Raw genomic sequence first — 21,257 nt, forward strand, 5'->3', positions numbered from 1 at the left:
CATATAAACACATCTTGGGCCTCAATTTCCACACCTGTGAGAGGAGGGGTCATACCGTCTTTCCTACCTATCTTACAGGTGGGTTCTGAGACTCTGACAGGATAAAATGGTCCTGAAAAATAAGACGTGTTTTAAAAATAAAAAAAAATAAAAAACGTGTGAGGCAAAATGTCGGTATTCACTTTTACTCTTGTTAAAACCATTTGAAACTTGATTCTAATCTTGGTGTTTTTAAAGAAATTATGTTAAAGTAGAGAAGAAAACAGTATACAAATTTGGTAAGTTATTTTTATGGAGTCATAAACAGGCATTTTAAATCCTTTGAGCTTTTTAACTGTGACCCTTAAAAGGCTTTATATTATGTTGCCCAGATGAATTTCTAATGTCACCAAAAGGCATAAATGTTGGAGCCACGGTTTGTTCATGTTGCCATGTGTCTATTGTGTCTGGAATGAGGAGGGGGCTGGGCTAGAGGTCAGGGGTCATTCCAAGAGTGAGGGGGGACCTCTTCACAGTCTTCTAATCCTTACTGACTCTGTTGTATCTTGGGGGTCATACCCCAAGATTCCTTTTCTTAAAGAACTGAAGACTTTGGCTTAAAAGATTACTCTGGAGGAAACTCTCAAGATCTCAAAAACTCTTTCGTCTTTAATCCCCCCCGCCCCACCCCAGAACAGCAATATTCTATGTTCTATAAAATGTCTCAAATCCACATAGAGTGTGTGGTCAAATGGGTTTGGGAAAAGCTGGGCTAAATAAAAATTCAACATTTTGCCTGTAGGACTTGTCAGTACCTTGCTGGCTAATGGACATTACTATCTCCCAAGACAGGGATGGGTTATACGGTGTCTTCCAAACGTGTTTGACCAGAGAATCCACCTTTTGTGCTGCGTATCATGGGACTGGAGTTTAGAAAGACTTCATTTTGGGGAAAATCTTAAGAATCTTTCTTTATTTCTCTCCTCTACTCAAAATTCTTCCATGACTCTCTATAGCCTCTAAAAGCAGCCTGGCATTCAAAGCCCTTCAACATCTGACCCCAATTTACCTTCACAGCTTTTATTGTCCTCCTTTTCCAGAGAACCTCTATCACAGCCCCCCACTCGTCCAACAGACTTGCTAATTCTTCCCTCCACATCTTTGTTTCCTTCCCCTCCCATTTTCCCAGCTTGGGATACTACTTCTACTGCATTTTTGGGTTCCCTTATCCTCTCTCTTTCCAAGATTTAAGTCAAGGTCCCATTTCTTATGTGGAGACTTATGTAGCTCTAAGCTCTTGCCGCTGATATATTGTGGTATTTTAGCTGTTTTTTCTCAATAACGTATGTGGAACAGATAAAGTTAATTTTTCTTTTTAGTACAGTGAGTGGCTGCATTTATGTGTGTGCATGCGCATGTGTGTTGACCTTTAACCTTGATGAGTTACTACAAACTTCTTTCCCTACTGATTTGCCTTGGTGTCGGTACTGACACACTTGGTGGCTGCCAGCTCATATCTTTCGTTGACTTTTGCAGGGCCCCATAGAAACTACTAGTGAAACTACGTGTCGGTGTGTCTGGAACATTTATCATGATTTGAATAACTTTCAGAAAGTACTCATTTTGGTTAACTTCTTTTCTTTCTCTGCTCATTCTCATGGTCTAGGATAACCATAAACTTGGTTGACCCCCAGCACCGTGCGGAAGAGGCAGACCCGAGGTCTAAGTTTTAGAACATGTTCTTTGCTGAGGGCTCCCAGCTCTGGCTTCTCAATCAGTTTCCAGAGGGAAAGATTGGGAATCTGTTTTTCAAAGAGTTCCCCAGGTCATTCCGATGCCACAGAGAAGCCATTCTGCATCGTATACTTTAAAGTAGTGATTTATTGATGTGAAATTGTTCAGGATAAAGCTGGACTGCTTGGAGGGAAGTGGACTCATGAGTGGGGTAAGCTATTCAGTTGTCCTGGTGTTTTCTATAAGAATTCCTTCCTACGTAAAGAGGTTAGTTGTCTAGGGTTGAAGCTTCAAAGAAGCGAGGACACTCTAACTCTAAGATACAAGTCTGATAGGTTCCATAATTCTGAGGTCCTGGCATTCTAGAAGGGTAGCAAAAGCTGTCAGTGCCCTACCCATATGCCCTCTGACAGCCCTACCCACATGCCCAGAGATCCAATGTCTCTGACCATCAGCCAGATCACCCAGCTCAAAGGGTGGGAGGCAATATTGGGGAATCAGTGTGTCCAGGAGCCCAATGATGGATGGGGGTGCTGGTGGTAGATAAATACCCCAGTTCCCTCACTTTGCCATGCTGAGGTATGCTCAACACATTTCTCCAGTGGCTAGAGCCCCAGTTGCCCCACAGTCACCTGCTTATTGATGCTTACTGTATTAACTGTCCTTTTCTTCTCTGCTCAGTGCTTTCTAGGATCAGCTCCCAAATAAACGAATTGCCCTCCTTGTCATGTCTCTGTTTCCGAGGGAAGTAAACCTAAGATAGCACGTCTAAGCTAAGGTCTTAGTTTTCAAGGACATTCAAGAATATTCTAGCATAAGATCATGGAATAATGTTAACGTCTTAAGAGTATGGATTCTAGGCCTATTACTTAAAAGTCTACAGACATGCTCTCACTTAAATATAGTCTGGTCATTTTTCCCTAGTTATGTCCTGTGGGTAAATCTAGTTTTTCCATGTCAGCTTCTTATCCTGTCAAGAACCAATGTGGTCAACTTTTCTCCTGCTCTCCACAAAGCCTAGTATGTGACTGAGCACAAAGCAGGTGCTAAATCAACACTCCTTCTTTGTTCCATTGCAAAAAGGGATGTGGAGGAGGAAGAATGAGGCAGTGCAACGTGGGGGATCTGGATTACCTTCTTTCCTCTATCCTGCTGTGTGACCTAAGGCAAGTCCCTTTCCGGCTGTATGCCCCAGTTTCCTTACCCATAAAAGGATGAGATCGAAGCTGACGGTGTCTAAGATTTTTTGCCGTCTTCCCCATCTCTTCCTTTGTTGACTTCCATGAGCCAGAATTTCAGCCATTTCAAGTCTCCAAATTCCTAGCCACATTCTAACCTCTGGGAGGGAATGAGGCTGGCTGGGGACCTTCAGAGGTTTACCTGTCCTTCTCATGCAGTGACAGCCTCTCAAAGTGCAGATGTAGCTTCTGGCCCTCTGGAGCTTGGATCGTCCACACACAGAACTGACTCCCATTGGCGTTTCCAGGGTAACTTGGGGAGAGGACGCGGCCAATGGTGGCATTGTGTACATTCCCTCCACAAGGAGCTGGGGCCAGAAAGTAGGGGTGAGTGGGCAACCAGAGGAGAGGAGAGGAGAGAGAAGAGGGGAGAGGAGAGGAGAGGAGAGGAGAGGAGAGGAGAGGAGAGGAGAGGAGAGGAGAGGAGAGGAGAGGAGAGGAGAGAAAATGAGTGTTTCATCCTCTCCCTCAACCCCCGCCCCTATCCCTTCGTGGGAGGAAACAGGATGGGGAGACAGAGACCATGGAAAATCCCTGTTCTCCTTGGTGGGGTTCATCATGTTGGATAGGATATCTTATTCCATGATTATAACCATTATCACGTGTGTTCCATGGCAGGGAATGACTGAGATTTAAGGGTGCTTCCGTGGTGCTGGCTGTGCCCTGATTCTTAGTTATAAAATGGTAATCAAGACAGATATACACAGGCAGTGACAAAAGGAGAAATACACTTTTAGTACTTAGGAAGCACTCAAAATTCAGCCCCACTAATACTCGAAGAAATGCAAATCTAAACTAGATTCTATTTTCATTCACCTAATTGGTCAAGAGAAAAGGTGGCAATAAACTGGAGGCGGCTTTCAGGCCTGGCTAGAATGCAAACTGCCATGACCTTTCCAAAGGGCAAGTTGGTGAAAAATCTAGAAAGTATGTTCAAACACTTTGACCTAGTAATTAAGGTTCTGGGAATTTAGCCTAAGAAAAAATATGGAGATTTTTACAAAAAATTTATGAATGACGATGTTCACTGCTAGATTGTTTCTATGAGTGAAAAATGAGAAACAATATGAATGTCCACTTACAGGTACTTGGTGAAATAAATGCATTCCATTCATATAGTTTTTATAAACCATGTTCTCAAAGAATACTTGAGAACGTAGGAAAATGTTCATCATATTTTAGGTGACAAAAGTTAGAAAATGGTCTGCCATCCCTATTCCAATGAACTAGATACCAGGATCAATTGAGACCTTCTTTTGTATGTCTTGAAAAAAAAATTTTTTTTTACCAGAACCATATACTACTTTTATCATACACATCTAATAAATATTAAAAAGTGATTGGTGAACTGGGTTTTACACAAGTTACACAAGTGTGAGGAGGTCGTCTTATTCTTGTTCTTAGGAGATATTTGATTCTCATCAACTGTTTGTTGAAAAGATGCACAACTATAAGGGCTTGCAGTAGGATAGAAAGGTAGCTGGCTCTCTTTGCTCGGACCCTGCTGTGACACACAGCTAAGACATTGCCTAGAAGCCTGATACTGCTCTCAGGACCAGGGACAGAGCACCCAGCGGCTGTCTGTCTCCCTGCTGCCTTCCTGTCCTAAGTTGGAGGTCAAACCTGGCCTGTACCACGCATCTGCTGTGCATCTAGCACAAGTCACGGAAGCTCTCTGAACCCCAAGTCTACTGTAAAATGATGATCACAATTCCACCCTCCTTAGAGGATGGTGATGAGAAACCAATGAAATGATGCTTGTAGCGGGCTTGGCACAGTCTCTGGCACAGACTAGGTACCCAAAACATAGCCATCATGATTGCCTTATGGCTCAGGAGCTGAGGAGATGGACGACACTGTCCACGGAGTGGGCACTGGCCATCTGTCCTCCCCAAGCTGCCCCTCATTTGCTGCCTCTTTGCTCCCCTTTCTTGCCTTATTAAGCCGACTGATGGCTCTTTTTGGTTTTAATTTGCCAGCCGTGGCTTCCCCATCCATCTTTCTTAGCACAAATTGAGGCTTAATTCCTTCCCGATTTCACACCTAGATAAGAATTAACGTGAGAGAGGTGCGGAGACCAGCTGCCCTATGGTTTCTGGGTTTTTTTTTCCTTTGTAAAAAAGAAAAGAAGAAAGATTCTGAAGGGCATTGCGGGAACAACACTGCAAGAATTAAACCTCGGAATTTCTCATCAGCTCTCATTTGCTGTTCAGATTCCACTGATTATGAATGCCTAGAGGGCAAGAATTATGTGTATTGTTCCCAATATTCTTCTTGTATATGGCTCATGGCCTGATACACAGCAGGAACTCAGTTAATATGAGCAGCCTATACCCTCCTGGTCACCATCAGAACTTTTGAGAATCTAATAGGGTTTTGCTGTCTTGATAGCTGAGGTTGGTTCAAGGATTTGCCCACTGGTGGAGGGACAGTGTGGCATAACCCAGTGCTTCTCAATGTAAAATGTGCACATGAATTGCACAAAGGTCCCGTGAAATGTAGATGTTGTTTCAGTCGGTCTCACATGAAGCCCAGGATTGTGCATTTCTAATCCACCTGCTGGTCTGAGGACCGCATTTTGAATCAGTGAAGGTGTAGTAAGGCAAAGAAAGGTTCTGGATTCAGTTCAAGTCCTATCTGGTGACTTTAGGCTAGTGCCTTCACCTCCAGGAGCCTCAGTTTCCTTATCTGTAAAATGGAGAGAATGGTTTCACCATGTAGGATTGCTGTGAAGATGTATTGCTGCTCTGGCATGGTGCTCTGTACACACTCAATGGGCTCAAAATATGGCAGCCGCCACACCAAAAGCACAAGCAACAAAAGAAAAGATAGATAAATTAGACATTGTCAAAATTAAGATTTTTTTTTTTTGCATCGAAGGAAACTATCAAGAAGTGAAAAGACAGCCCACAGAGTGGGAGAAAATATTGGCAAATCATATATCTGATAAGGGTCTAGTAGCCATCATATATAAAGAACTCCTACAACTCAACAATAACAAGACAAACAACCAAATAACAAAAATAGGCAAAGGACTTGAATAGACATTTCTCCTAGAAGACAGACAAATGGCCAACAAGCACATGAATAGATGCTCAATATTATTAGCCTACAGGGAGTGATGAAATTCTTCTGGATCTACCTAGTGGTGATGGTTGCACAATATTGTGCAAAATGTCACTAATGGTAAATTTTATGTTGTATGTACTTGACGACATAAAAATTTAAGGGGCAGCAGTCATCTATATTTGGAGCAGTCTCTTCTCCTGGCCTGAGAGCCTATTCCTAAGGTCAGTCTTAGTGCACTGGGGGTTGGTCTCTCCACTCATAGTGGACCCTCCATGTTTGGTCCAGCTGAGGCTGGAGTGTACCTGAGCAGATGGGTTCCTGGCTGCTCCAATGGGGCTTAGAGGCATTGATGCACGTCAGCGTCCTGGCGCCCTGGAGCTCATAGCCCAGGTGGCAATGGAAGTGGGCTACGCCACCCGAGTGCAGGTCCATCACGGTGACATCTCCATAGTCGGGCCGGCGAGGAAAGCTGCAGCTCAGCATGAAGGCTGGGAAGAAATGCAAAGGCAGGCAATCATCCCTCAGAGCAGGGAGATAGAAAAAGTGACCCACATCCTGGGAGCCAATTTGTGCTGAGAAGAAAAGATGAGGCCCCTGGGGACGCCAGAGTGCTGGGGCAGGGTATTTTTGTGACTCTCGTTGATCATATGATGTGGAGACTGCCAGACGAGCACTTTTTTCTAGGCTCAAAGCTCCCAACCTTGCCTAACCAGAGACAGCAAGTTTGGGGTGAAAAATGAGTTCTCAAACCTCACTGGAACCTCTCTTCTCACGAGCCTAGCACGGCCTTCTCCTGAGGCATAGGAGGGGCAGTATCACCCAGGTAGGGTGGTCCCACCTGCACGAACATCTCAGGTGTTTGTTAAAAATGCAGACTCGTGGACCAGGAGAATAGCCAGCTATTCAGGAAATGCTAGGGGAATGGAAAACTTGAAAACAGTTGGGAAGGAAGGGGTTGGGCTTTAGAGGGAGATCAACGTGAATGTACATTCTTTCTCCATCACTTAGAAAATGCATGACCTTGAGAAAGTGATACAATGCCCCTCCTCGTCTTTCCAGTGGAAATTGTCCCTCGCTCATGGGTGGTGGTGAGGATTAAATGGGGACTACCGAGGAAGGGCACCCTGATTGCCAATGTCTGGCAGTCAGCACTCACTCTACATGCAGTTGGTAGAAGGGTGTCTGTGGTCCTGTTCAGCTCCTCAGTTTCCATAACAGGATGTTAAATCCACCCTAGCTCCAGTATAGATTATGGTCTGATCGCTCCCGCAGCACAGATTATTTATATTCCCAGTACTCACTAGGAGGAACTAATTCCAGTTCATGGCTCAACAAGCTATTTCCCGCCTCGTATTTTTAATTCATTAAGACAACAGAGGGGAGTCTCGATATTGAAAAGCTGTGATGAAATGGTCACTCCCATAGACAGTCATGCACCTGTTTCTGAAACATCCAAGGAGAAGTGAAAACTACATTGTTTTCCAGATGTTTGGTCAATTTGATATAAATGTGGATTGTGCCCCATATCCAGATGGGTAGCTAGCGACTCCACTGCCCGTTCAGCTGTTTGGCAACATCCAGGGGGAGCTCCTGGTTAAAGGAAGTGACCTGAGGCCTTGGCAACTGCTCAAGAGGTGGGACAATGCGATCACGATGAGGGAGGGGGAGAGAGAGAGTGTGAGGAGAGAATGGAGGGTGGGAATGAAGAGATGGAGAGAGGAAAGGAAGAAATGAAGAAGCAAAAAGGAAAAGAAAGTGAAGGAAGGAGAAAGGAAGGAAGAAAGGAGAGATGTGAACAGAAAGCAAAAGAACAGAGACTTTAAAAACAGACAACATGGAAAAAATAAAAAGAAAGCTCGTAGAAGATGCAAAAAGAGACAGAGGCTCTTGACCAGAAGTACGTGGACTTTCATGGGATTCATGTATCAAATGCAGGAGCCATGAACTTGAATGGGGAAAAGTGGCTTGCTTACTTTCATGAACGCTTAACTGAGCTGCGGTATTTCCTTCCATCGTGAATGTAGGCAACAAACTGTAACATATTCATAGAACCTGTGACTTTCTCACCAAGAGAAATCACAGCTATTTTCACGTCACAATGGATATCTTGACATATTTCTTATGCTCCTCAGTACTTTGAAATTACAGTAATTATCAGAACGGCCAGGAGATGTTATTATTTAATGTGTTAATAAAGCAGCACGTAGATTCTGATATCGATTAAAACAATATTTCGACAACTGTAATTCAATAGGACTGGTTTCTTTTTTTAATTGTACACATTTCATTTTTGGCTCTTAAACCATTATTCTGAGAAGGGGGGTCCAAAGGTTTTACCAAACTGCCAGAGGGACCCCTGGGACAAAATTTTGAGAATCCTTGGCTCCAGAGGGAAACTGAGGCACAGGACTACCTCCCATCAGCCTCAGCCTGATCCTACCCTGGTAGTGCAGCTGGAAGGTCCCAAGCCCATCATCCTGGAAGGTCCGGAAGTAGACGGAGATGGTGTTGGTGGGGCTTCGGATGACCTGCCCCTCCACCAAGAGTGTCTGGTTGGCCAGGATGGTCAGTGTGGGGCCGTCCACTCCACGAATGGAGAGCAGCTCCCCCTCAGACAGGTTCACACTTTTCACCTGGGGACAGTCGGGGTAGACAGAGAAGCTCAGTTGTGTTTGAGCCAGGGTCCTCCCAACCAGCCCCAGACACTACCAACATAGCACCCCTTAACCAGCCCCTATTCAGTGGGACAGACAGGCCCCAAGCCCCAGCCCTGGAAACATCTGGACCCCTGTCCTCTCCCCAAAGGCTGAGGGGAGAGAGGTGCTCCCAGGACCTGTGAGGCCCTATAGCTGAGGCCTGTGAGGGGCCACTGGATGCTGGCAGCTGAGAGAAATCCTACTGGAGCTAGTGGGGACTTTTCCATGGTGCTCGGTGTCCCCAATGCCTAGGATCGTGTCTGTCACACAGTAGGTGCTTAATAAATATTTCCAGAATGACTGAATGCATTTTTCCCCTTTCTGCATGAATTGGTGGGGGCGTAGAGGGCCTCATTTCTAGAGCTTTCTCAGCCCCACTTTCTTGTCCTCCTAACGGGTGGCTCCAACTCCAGACATTCCTCAAAGAACCGTGTTCTTGGTGCTCTCCAGGCTTGGAGGAGAAAGAAGGGAGATGCTTTAGATGTACACAACAAGCACACTGGACAAATGGAGTAGGGGTGGGGTGGGGACTTTAGTCCTTTCCCAGTGCCCAATTTGGATATTTATGCCTCTCCCAGTAGAACCTGGAATCCCAGCCCTTCTAGCCCTTGTCTAAGCAGGGCAGGCCTCACCTATAAGCCATTCCTCTTTCAGGCCATATACCTCACTCTCTTTTCTCTTAGATGAACTCCTATTCACTCAACAAAGCCCCACCACAATTGCCCTCCTATGTGAGACCTTCCCTGACCACCAAGGAGCTTGCCCGTGCCTCTACTATAATTCTACAACATCCCCTATAAACATAGAGACATTTTCAAATGGCATGCCGATGTCTTTTATGCATGCCTGTCTCAGTTACAAACTGGTGAACTGCTTTAAGGCAGGCACTGCATCAGGTTTGCCCATCACCGTGTCCCTCAATGTCAACAGCTTGACTGGTACTTAGTAGGTGCTCAATGAAGGAATTCTACTGTGCCTGAGAAAGGGCTGCCAACAGTATTAGACACAGAGTTATTCTCTTCATGATATGGAGGAGAGTGTTCACTAAGTGCCCGAATCAGAAGGACTGCAGCTTTTCTCCAGCTTTGTTTAATTGCATGAATATTTATTAAGTACCTACTATGTGTCACGTACCGTGCTAAGCTCTGGGGGCTGCAAAGACCACAGGCTCTGCAACTGACGTCTTCTCTTTTCTGTACAAGTCAGAGAAACCTTCCTAGAGGGAAGTTCAGGCCATGCAACTGAGTCTGCTCAGAAACTTCTGATGACTCTTTACTGCCCATTAGATAAAGGCTCACATCCAGACCTCTAACCTTGGCCTGGAAGGGTCTGCCACCATGCAGTATTGGCTTCCTTTTCCAGTGTCATCCTGCTCCTCTCCTCTGTGGAACACTGTACTGGACAGTTCACCACCACCAGGCATGTCTCCTGAGTCCATTTTAAAAAGGACTTCTAATGATGGGTGGCCATTTGGGGAAAGCCTGGAACTAGGGGGAGCATAACTGGTCATATGCACTGAGCGTTCTCTCTCTCTCTGTTAGGCTCTGGCTGAATGCTCTCTGTGCAATGTCATATTTATTCCTTTCCTAAACGCTATAAAGTAGTAACATGATCATCTCTATTTTACTGAGGGGGAAACTGAGGCTCAGAGAGGCAAAGTCCCTTGCCCAAAGTCACACAGCTTTAACTGATAATGCTGGGACTTCAAACCCAGATATGTGAATAGTACGATACCCTGCTTTTCCATTCTTAGTTTACAGGCAAAAATGTATGAATCAAATGAGCCAGGTGGGGCTTCCCTGAGTGTGTGTGTGTGTGTGTGTGTGTGTGTGTGTGTGTGTTTGATAAGCAGAGTATCAAAGGACATACCCCCTTCCCTCCATGAGTGCCAAGCTATTTCAGCTGTGCACTGAGTTGGGAACTCCTATTCTTTCGTCAAAGTCTAGCATTAAGTTGGAAACTCCTATGCATTCGTCAAAGCCCAGCTCAAATTGCCCTGGTTAGGGCAAAGAGAGAACCAAACTATTGGGTTGGTGCAAAAGTAATTGTGGTTTAAAAGGTTAAAAATAATTGCAAAAGCCGCAATTACTTTGTGCACCAACCTAATAATTTGGATGATAACAGTGAGCCTCACTCAGACAGTCCTTCAGAGACTTTCTCCTGGAAGAGGCAGCCACTTCCGGGCACCTTTCTGTGGTTACCTGGAGCTCCACCCCATAGCCGGTGTAGACTGTCACGTTGTATGTACACTCCAGGAAGTTGTTGAGGAGCAGCGGTGGGTAGTCACTGGAGTCAATGTACCCTTCGGGGTCAGAGAGGCTCACGCTGCAGAGAGCTGGAGGAATGCACTTTCATTAGGGCACCGAGAACAGCTCAGAGGTAATGTCGCAGATGGGCTATGGGGTGGAACAGGGCCTCTGGGGAAATCTGTGTTCTCCTGTTCCCACCTTTCCCATTGCAGTTGATTCTCCTTCAGCTCCAGAATCACATGATAATCAAAACAGCAATAGCTGACAGGGAATCACTTACTACATGCTGCTAGGCACCATTCTGACCAGTGGTTAGGGGTGACTCCCTTCATCTTTACAGGGACTGATCTTTTGAGCCCATTTCAGAGATAAGTAAACCAAAGATCAGAGAGGGGCAGCATCTGGGCCAAGCTCACACAGCGATCAGAGTTCGAACCCAGAGCTCCCACACTTGAATGAGTGACCACATTGCATTTGTCCAAAATCCACATGTGAAGACAGTTGGGGTCTCTCTTCTCTGTTGGACGATGGAAAAGAAGATAGAAGAAGAAAGACTGGAACACGGAAGTACATTTGATCAAGTCTAGAGAAGTACATGTAAGGATAAAAGGAAAAGCACGCTGAAAGGGCTACGGCCTTCTAGGCAGGCTAAAGGATTCTGTTCCGAGGTGGAAAGGTTTTGAATCCAGCTCTTTAGCTGTGTGGCCTTGGGCGTGTTGCTCGGTGTCTCAGGGTTTCAGAGGTCTCATCTTTAAAATGGGGACATTGATGCTGAGTCACAGAATCATGCTCAGGAGATGGTAACTGATTGTGGGGCCTGGACCTCCCTGGTCCCCCCCCTTCCCCGTGCCCTGCTCGCTGTGGGTGCCTCACTGCTGCTGCAGGAGGCCTGAGGAGGCGGGGGCTGCATACCTGGGGCCTGTTCCGTGGTGATGACTGTGGTGGTAATAATGGTGGACGTGGTGGTCTCCTGGCTCTCCTCTGAGGCTGACCCGGTCAGCTCATTCTCACCTTTGTCCGTCAAGGTCATTGGACTGGCGTCCTCGGCAGGAGCCTCAAGGGCCTCATCAGGCGTGGCAGGCGCCCCGGGGTCTGGTTTCTGGGGGAGCGTGTGGGCCACGTAGGCTTGTGAGGTGAACGGAGAGATCTGCAGGGGTGCAGGCGTCGTGGGGACCGCACCTTCCTTCTGGTCCAGCCACAGGGGCTCCTCCGACGGCAGCCGGAGCATCTCCTCACCTGCGGAGGCCACAGGGTCGGGGTCCCCCGGTGGGCCGGGCTTCTCTGTGGCGGAGGAGAGGACACCCAGGCGTGGGGATGCGGGCTGGGACCCCGCCCTCGGGAGGGCTGCTGTGGAGGTGGCCTTCGGCCTCAGTTGTTTCCGGGCCGAGTTCACCTGCTTGAGCAAAGGCAGCTTCTTCCTGGGGAGGAAGGCGAGCTTGGTGCTGGCCTCTTCCGGAAGCAGCGTGGAAAGGGCTGAGGGTTCCGGATGCGCGGAGGGGCCTGTCCCTTCCAGCTCCAGCTCGTGGAGCTCTTCCCCCGACTGCACTGGAATCAGGGGGGCAGTCGTCACTCTGTCTTCCAGGCTCTCTTTGCTCAGAATGCTACCCCTCCGTGCTGCTGAGGGCAGAAGGTACGTACCTGCAGGGCTGGCATCTCCCTCCGGGGGTGCATCTGGGGAAGAAGAGAAACGATGTCACTTCACTTGAGGCTTGGGGACTTAGGTCCTCCATTTTCTGTCAGACTCTGAGGGTGACCCTCCTAAGGGGGAACCCAAGGCTTGTCAGGACACTGGCACAACCCCATCAACAGATAAAGGGGCTGCCTTCTTTCCTCCTTCCCTCCTCCCCTCCCTCTTTCGCTTCCTTTCTCCTTTTTTTCCTTCTTTCTCTCCTTCTCCTTCCCTCAAGCCCCCATTTGCTGACCACGGCGTTTTAGGGTTGGCGACGCCAGGCCTGAGCTAAGCATTAGGTCGACAGAGACCAAGGGCCCAAGAGGTTCACAATTTAGTTGTATATGTACTGGAAGAGGGAATAGGAAAGTAGAAACAATAATATTTGATGTGATAAATGTTTAGAAAGAAAGAAGCTTTGGGTGCTAACAGAACAGAGAGGATGAGGCCCCTAACGCAGTCTGCAGGGTGGGACCACTATGTACAGTTGGGTAGGTTGTTCACTGCACAAGGACATGCCCCTAAGAAGATGAGTGGGGCTGTAACCATCCCACACTCTCTTCTGCAAGCTCTGTGCCCTGGTTCAGGGCTATACTGTCCTGGGATCGAGAGCGCATGCTTTTTGGTTAAATAATATAAAAGTGATTTTATGAGAGACACAGAAAGATTTGAGGATTCAGAATCATGAGGCAGATTCAGAACAGAGAGATGTGGGACGATCATGGAGGCCTGGCTGAGGTCAGTGCAAAAGAGGAATGCAAGGGGTCAGGGAGCAGAGGTGAAAGGTGATTCCAAAGAAAGCTGGTGAGGTAGGGAGGTCGGCGCCAGGCCCTGGTGGCCTTATCTACCCTGCTAACTCCTTATGGTTTATTTTTGTTGAAAATAAAACCATCAAGTAATTTTAAATGAGGGCTTGCCCCAGCAGCTGTTTGGCAGAATCATGCCTGAAACCAACTTCATGAACTTATTTGAGACCCAGTGCTGCCAATTGCAAGTTGGCAAATGGCTTTACCTCTTTGAGCGTCAGTTTCCTCAGCTGTAAAATGGGGCTTTGATTCCCTATTTCCTGGGGTTGTCATGGCGAATGTATGTAAAGCATGCATACATATGCAGTCACATAGGTGAGTGCCTAGTGCATGCCAGCCACTGTCAACATCTCTGATGATGACCTCGAGACAGAGAGGAATCACATCCTGGGGACAAAGGCGCTGGGATTGATTGCTGTCCTTGTCGATTTTCTGTAGGAGACACTCCCTCAGCCACAGTTGCTGGCCCTTCAGCTCTGTCATTTACATTTATTTCCGCAGCCGTTGGAAAAGCTCATTTATTTTCATGGAGTCGGCGGCAGTGGCTTAATCTATACCGACTGCAACAGTTTGCACTTGGCAGCAACAAATGTTCCTGTTGTGTAACATTGATTACCAGCCAGTGTGCATTCCAGGCTGACAGCGGTGCTGGGGCAGGAGTGGACGTCAGAGAGGAGAGATGTATGGATAACATGAGGGCAGATCAAGGTCATTCAGGGAGGTTTCCTGGTCCAAGGTGGGAAGTCTTGAGGCTTCAGAGTTGAACCTGGGTTCAAATCCTGAATCAGTCTGGGCAAATCCATTTAAACTTTTTTGTGTAATAGAGATAGTATGTCGACCTCATAGGATTAGGTCAGATGTGGGTCTGCCCAAAAGCTGTGGCTTTTATGCTCACAGTCACTTTTATCAAATGATGGATGTAGAGTGTCTTTGTAGACTGGAGTGAGGAGAAGGTGATGGGACAAAAAGACTAGAGTATAAGGGGTCAGGAAACCTAGCTCCTGAGACCCAACTGTGGTTCAATGCAAAGAGCTTGGATGCAGCCAGGGGTTGGGGGACCCAGGAAGTGGTCCTATCCTGGCCATTACTCCCTAGCATAACTCTGTGTAGGTTTCCTCTTCTCTCCATCTTCTCTGTCAAATGGGCAACCAGGTTAGATAAGATCTGACAGCCTTTCCAGCTCTGACGTTGTCAATTTCTGGACTGAGCAGGTAATTGGCAATTAGTCTTAGAGCCTTTAAAAATCTTGTTTAAAAGAGTCAAGTGACAGCCTCGATCCTGAAATTGGCTGGTGGGTTTTGTTGGGTCCTGTGGCTACAGCAGTTTCAACTAGTCCCTTCACTTGATCACAAGTGGGGGAAGTGAGAGAGAGGAAGAGGAAGATGGGGAGGAGGAGGGGGGAGAGAGAGAGAGAGAGATTGGGCAAATAAATTGTGTCAGAGAAGGTGATAAAAGGGTTACAAATGACCTAACTCCTGTCAGGGTGCCTTGGCCATAACAATAGTGACATTTACATTTTATTTTTGATTGTTTTATCGAATGTTGAATATGTGCCAGGCCTGTGCTAAATGCTTTGTCCCCTCATTTAATTCTTCATTTCTCAGTGGTTATCGCATGCAATTCTTTCTCAACTTTATAGGTAGAAATTATTATTCCAATTTTAGGGATGACTACACTGAGGCTTTGGGACATTAAGTAAATGTTCCAAGGTCACAGAGCAAAGCTCGATTTCCAATCTCCATTGTCCTGATGGCAAAGAGCCTGCCCCTAGCTCTCTTAGGAATGAGGGGGTATTTTTATCACGGGCATCCTTCTCCTCGGCTGGAAGCAGCCTCTTCCCCCCAGCCCCTCTCTTTCTAATTGATCTTTCCATTTGTGTCTCTGCTGGGTGAGTTACCTACCTATCCTATTTCTTTAAACCTCCCAGGTGATACGCCCCATCCCCACTGTGTTCTCTGTTAAAATACAAATTACTAGCCTCCCCTGCCAGACCCGTCCAGGGACTCTTATTATCATGGTTATCAGAAAAGTCCATCCCGGAACCTGTGATCTTGCCTCACTTCCTATGCGGTCCTCATTAGCTTTGCCTTCTAAGTGCTTGGAGTTGTAGGTAGCAAGTTTGTGCAGCAGGTGGTGGCTCTTTCCAAGGCCTGGGAACTCCCCTGTCCTTTCTAGCCCTTTGAGACCCAACACGGCCAACAAGAGCAGAAGGAAATGCAAAAGAAAGATTCCGTCATCAGCTTCCTCCCACAGCCACTGCTCCCTCCTCCGGGGTCCCTAGGGTAAAACCTGTGCTAACTAACCACAGCAACCAGAAACATTTTAGGAAGTAGATGCAGCTGGACTGAGTCAGCCCTTTCCCTCCAAAAACTCCCAGGGGGAGTTGCATGTCCACCAGGTAACTTCACCTCCCTACTCAGAGCTCACCCACCCTGGGGTCCCTCTGGTTGGCTGCAAACTGAAGGCCATGTTGAAGACAGATGGGTGTGTACCTGCGGTCTGCAGTGCACGCAGCCCGCAGAGCCTGAAGGCCATGTTCTCCATGGCGATGCTGGCCGGAGGAGCACTATGCAAAACCAGGTCCCACCGGAAATTAGTCAAAATTGGATTCCAGGACCTCAGAGATCCAGTGACATAATAACTTGCTCGAATAGGCTGGTTTTCCTGGGGCCCCAATGACCACTGTGTTAAATTCACTGCTCTTTTTCAGAGCCCTTAGCGTTTTCAATCATCGCCGTCACATTTGGCTGATTCTTCCTTTATCACGTGTGTTCAGTGTCCCGCTCAAATGCCGTCAATCAATTAATGAGTGAAAGTGTTGGGTTCAGACTCTCTTTGCTGGTTGACACTCAGCAAGAGAGTCGGCACTCGAGGATATGGTCCCTGCACTCAAGGACTTAGGAAGACAGACACACCATGATAACCGAACAAGGATAGCAAACAGAAGAGATGGAGCTTTAGTGAAATACATACCGATCTTCTTTCCTCTCTCGAGACACAACAGATTCACATTGAAGGTGACTGAACATTTGTTTTGCCTGCCAAGTCTCTTTTTTTTCTAACTTGGATGCGGAGATGGGAGATTAGACTGGGAAGCATCCCATTCAAGCAAAAAAAAAAAAAAAAAAAAGAAAAGAAAGAAAAGAAAAAAAAAGCACCAGTTTTTTAGCTCTGAAGTTGAAGGTTTCTATCTTGACGGCCCGGCAGCAGTGGAAAATCTCGGACTGGCATGGATTCCGAGCAGAAACATATCATCATGGGCGCAAACTGATGGAATGTGAAGTGGAGGAAACGAAAGCTGGGGGATGGTTCTGCTATGATGTTCAGTGAAAAGAGCAAGAGGTAAAAATTCCACGGTGTGTGTGGGAATGACTAGAAACAACGAACGAAAACAAATTGCAAGCCTCTCTTTCTAACTGATCATTCCATTTGCGTCTCTGCTGGGTGAGCTACAAGTCATGTTTTTTCAAACCTCCCAATGATACGCCCCATCCCCCACCGTGTTCTCTGTTAAAATACAAATTATTCGCCTCCCCTGCCAGACCGGTCCAGGGACTCTTATTATCATGGTTATCAGAAAAATCCATCCTGGAACCTGTGATCTTGTCTAACTTCCTATGGGTCCTCATTACTTTTGCCTTCTAAGTGCAAATTGCGATGCAGAGTTGTCTTTTGACAGGAAGGAATGACACCAAAAGGATTGGTCGCAGCTGCCGCTGGGTGATGGGACTGTTGGGTGATGTGTTTTCTTCCTCCTCCTTTTTTTGTATTTTCCCAAAATGTGTATAATAAATATTGAATATTTTCTTAAAAAAAAAAAAATATTAGACCCCGTTTACCCTCTTCTAGAGCCCACACCTGAAATCTATGTAACTTCATTAACAATTGTCATCCCAATAAACTTTAATTAAAAAATAAAAAATAAAAAGTAAACAAACAAAACAGAAAAAATTTTTTATGAGAAGAGCAGGGCTTGAAGGCTGATTTTGGCACCTGGTAATGGAGAGGCCGAGGGAAGGCAGACGGACACATTTGTCATCACAAATGTGTTTCATTCGCTACCTGGATCATTGAGACCCTTTGGAATTCAGTTTCCTGGTGGGGATGATGATAATTCTTCTCTCATTGGATTTTTCACAGTGAGAACTTTTAGGGGGCAGGGCTGCTATGTGCATCTTTCGATATATTTTTGGTAAAGGGTCCTATAAAAATGTAAGTTACTATTACAACCATCATTACTCTTATCTGATTCAGTGGTGGTTTGTCGTACCTTCACCCTCCACAAGAAGGGCTTCTCCAGCCTATCCTGGTTGGTTTGCTTGGCCCCAACAGGGACAACCCCCAAATTAAATATCACATCTTACAGATCCAAAGGCTCCTAGAGTTCACGGTTACAAACTGCACAGAGAAGGGAACTGGGGTCCAGAGAGGGAAAATGGGACGCCCAGGATCACACAACACTTTAGTAACAAAACAAGACTATTTGAGGTTTGGGGAAAAACAACAACAACAACAACAACACAGCAAAGCACACCCAACAAAACCAGAAACTAAACCAGGGACATTGGAACCACCCTGAAGAATGTCAGTTAAGTCTATGCTTTCTCCATCTGGGCTGAATAATTCTTTGCTGAGGAGGCTAGGGGCTGTCCCATGCATTGGAAGATGCTGAGTAGCACTTCTGGCCTCCACTCAGTAGCAACTTCCCTCCTACTCCTGGTTGTGACAATCAAAAATGATTCCAGACATTGTCAAATGTCCCCTGGTGGGACAAATTGCCTCTGATCGATGAGCCCTGGGTTAACCACAGTGACCAAAACAGGTGAAACTGGCCCTGCCCTCAGAATGGACTAGACCTTCCCTCCCATTCCCAGAGCTGATCAGCGTTGTTTTGCTTGCCTCTGTGAATTTTAGGATCAGAGAAGGTTTTAGCATTATCCCTATTTTATAGACAAGGAAGTTGGATTGAGTGAGGGCTGAGTTTTCTTCTCCCGCTCACATTTGATCATCGATTCATTCATTCATATTCATTCATTCATTCATTCATTCATTCAGTGAGCACCTACTATGTGCCAGCCACTGGGTCAGACAACAGGTGCCGGCATCCAGAGGGCCACCTTGTCTAGTGAATAGCTGGAAATGATGATCTCAACCCATTCCTTCCAGCCAGAGAGGACCCAGGGTACCGGGCTTACTCAGTCCTGTGGGCACGAGGACCCTCAGGTAGATTAATGGTGCCCCTCTCATCTGGATTGGTACAAGACTTTCTGGGACAAAGGACAGGGGTGGGGGGTGGGCCTGGGGGACAGTGGGATTTCATCTACCGCCTCAGTGGCAGCCCTTACTTGTATGCCCGTGCTAACAATACCCGTATTCAGATGGCAGCTTATAGTCCACAAAGTGCATCTCCAGCTGTGATAGCATTTCAACCTCCACACAGTTCTGTGAGATTGGCATTTTGTTTTTCAATGTTATAGATGAAAAAAAATTCAAGGCTCAGAGGAAGTGACTTGTCTACGATCATAGAACCAATCGGGGTAGAATTAGACGCGTTCTGACACGGTTTCTGACATCATGCTCTTTCCTCTTTTCCACACCCTCAGATAGCTTCCCCCTTCCCCATAAAATAGTTTATTTGAAGGGGAAAAAAAAAAAGCAAGAATACCTGAAAGATATGAAATCAAAAGTACAAGCACTGTCCTGCCCCCAGCCTGTCCACAAACTCTGCCTTCTAAAGGAAATCTGTTATTAGTGGGATCTTGTTTAATCTCCGAATAAAATGTATTGCTATAAAAATAATAAGTGTTTTTACCTGAAAAGGTGTGATAGCACAGAGGAGTGTGGGGTTGGAGTCAGAATTGCTTGTATTCCAAGCTCAGTCTGTTGCTACCTGCCCATGAGACCCTGGACAGTCACTTCCCTTCTATGAGCCTCAGTGTTCTCATCTGTAAGGTGGGGTTGTACCAGCCTCCCCACTTAGGGTTGTTAGAAAGTAAATGGACTTTCAATTGTAAAGCATCACGCTCACATAGCAGCCTGTCAGCCCTCACAATCACTGGTGTCACTTTCTGTCTATCTGAACAGTTACAGAGTTCTTACATTGCATACATTGTTCTGTCACTTACTAAGAAATGCATTTGGAAATATTTCAGTCATTCAAAAAGAGCTAACGTCTAAGGTAACCAGTACCACGTGTGTACGCCTTCAGCTAAAGAAAAAACATGCAAGCAGCACAGTGGAAGCTTCTGTTTATTCTTCCCTACCAACTTCTCCATCCTCTGGGAGTAACTGCTGTCCTGAATTTGACCTTCAGCATGCTCATTTATTACGTGAGGAGTACTTTTAAGATGTAAATCAGATCATAGGATCTTTTTTTTTTTTTTTTTTTTTTTTTTTACAGAGAACATTTTGCTTAAAGTCTACCAAGGGGCTTCCCGTCACTCAGAGAATAGAGCAAAGCAACTTTCGATGGGCTACAAAGCTTTTGGGTCCTAGCCTTGAGACTCCCTCTCCATCATTATCTCTTAAAATTCCCCCCGTCAAATAATAATATGGCCACATGCACTTTTTTTTTTTCCTGCTCCTTAAATCTTCCAAGTTTATTCTACACCCCAGGGTTCTTGCATCTGCTATTCCCTCTGCTTGGATCTCTCTTCTTTGATATCTTTGCGTGGCTGATTCCCTGTGGTCCTTCAGTCTCTACTCTCCTTTTCCAAGATCCCCCATCACTTTTTTCTCATTCCCTTCTGAGCACGATTGCAATCGGAATTAATCTTGGTGATTCGTTTCCTTGTTCATTGTCTGTCTCCACGAGATAGTCCATACCCAGGCGGCAGCACCTCTCACGACCACGTGTGGCATAACTGGGACATTCAGAAGCTGTCTGGGAACCACAAGACACCCCCCCCCCCCAATGCTTTCGTCCCATATGCTGAGTTGGGGTCTGCCCTGGATCTTCTCATCAATCAAAGTTAATGTACTGCTGAGTGAAAAGTAACAGCATATAAACTTGATGTATTTTGTTCACTATTTTATACCCTATGCCTACGATAGTGTCTTTAACGTGGGAGAAATGCAGTATCTGTTTGCTGGATCCATCAAGGAAGAAAGGTAGAAGAGAGGGAAGAGTAGGAAGGATACGGAGCGATGGAGAGAAGGCCAGGAAGTTGGGACAGGAGACCCGTCGTTCATCTTGGAATTTCTTGCACTGCCCAGCACACACTAGACATCCAGGGAGAATTATGGGAGAAGAAAGTAAGGGTGCTTTGCGGTGTTTAGCACCTTAGTTGGGAACTGACGAAGTTCCCTGCAAATCCAGGAATCCTTGGATTCTGAATGTGGCTGCGTAAGGCTGGTGGGGTACACACGACTAACACAAGACCCGGTACCCAGGACTCACCCTGGCGAAAGCTGCTGTGGTCCGGTCCTCAGCCTTCTCGGACCAGTTGTTCTAACTTCCTTTCTTGTCACCCAAATGTCTCCTCAGGAAGAAAATGAACAGATTCCTAGTCTGCATGCTCCCCCCACCCGGAGTTGTGTTACTTGGCAGGGAAGTGAGTGGCAGGAAAGAGGGGGGAGCCTGGGATCATTGAGTGAACATCTGTGATTCGACAACTCCATTGTGACGGCACAGGACCCTCAGTGGATGGTGATGGGAAAGGAAATCCAAGCCCCGTTGCTTTCTCCCTGGAAGTGGGAGGAGAAGCAGGACAATTCCCTTAACACGGGGGTCAGCCCAAATCACACCATTTAACAATCCTCTCCACTAGGCTTAGAATCCATCACTGTGACAAAATTGTCTAAGATGATTATTTTGG

At 46.4% G+C, this 21,257-nt stretch overlaps 1 protein-coding gene across 3 annotated transcripts in view; it reads right to left on the reverse strand.

Annotated features, from left to right (window-relative positions):
* SEZ6L (seizure related 6 homolog like) overlaps positions 1-21,257 on the reverse strand; it is a 176,596-nt gene that overhangs the window by 53,131 nt on the left and 102,208 nt on the right. For all 3 annotated transcript variants that reach the window (XM_074321069.1, XM_074321071.1, XM_074321070.1), the window contains exons 2-6: positions 11,878-12,636; positions 10,918-11,051; positions 8,461-8,653; positions 6,323-6,508; positions 3,094-3,259 (exon numbers count right to left, since the gene is read on the reverse strand). In XM_074321069.1, the coding sequence (XP_074177170.1) occupies positions 3,094-3,259; positions 6,323-6,508; positions 8,461-8,653; positions 10,918-11,051; positions 11,878-12,636 (1,438 nt within the window). The remainder of the gene's footprint in view (positions 1-3,093; positions 3,260-6,322; positions 6,509-8,460; positions 8,654-10,917; positions 11,052-11,877; positions 12,637-21,257) is intronic.

Source organism: Rhinolophus sinicus, linkage group LG16 (assembly GCF_036562045.2).
Source record: "Rhinolophus sinicus isolate RSC01 linkage group LG16, ASM3656204v1, whole genome shotgun sequence".
In the NCBI taxonomy this organism is placed as follows: domain Eukaryota; kingdom Metazoa; phylum Chordata; class Mammalia; order Chiroptera; family Rhinolophidae; genus Rhinolophus; species Rhinolophus sinicus.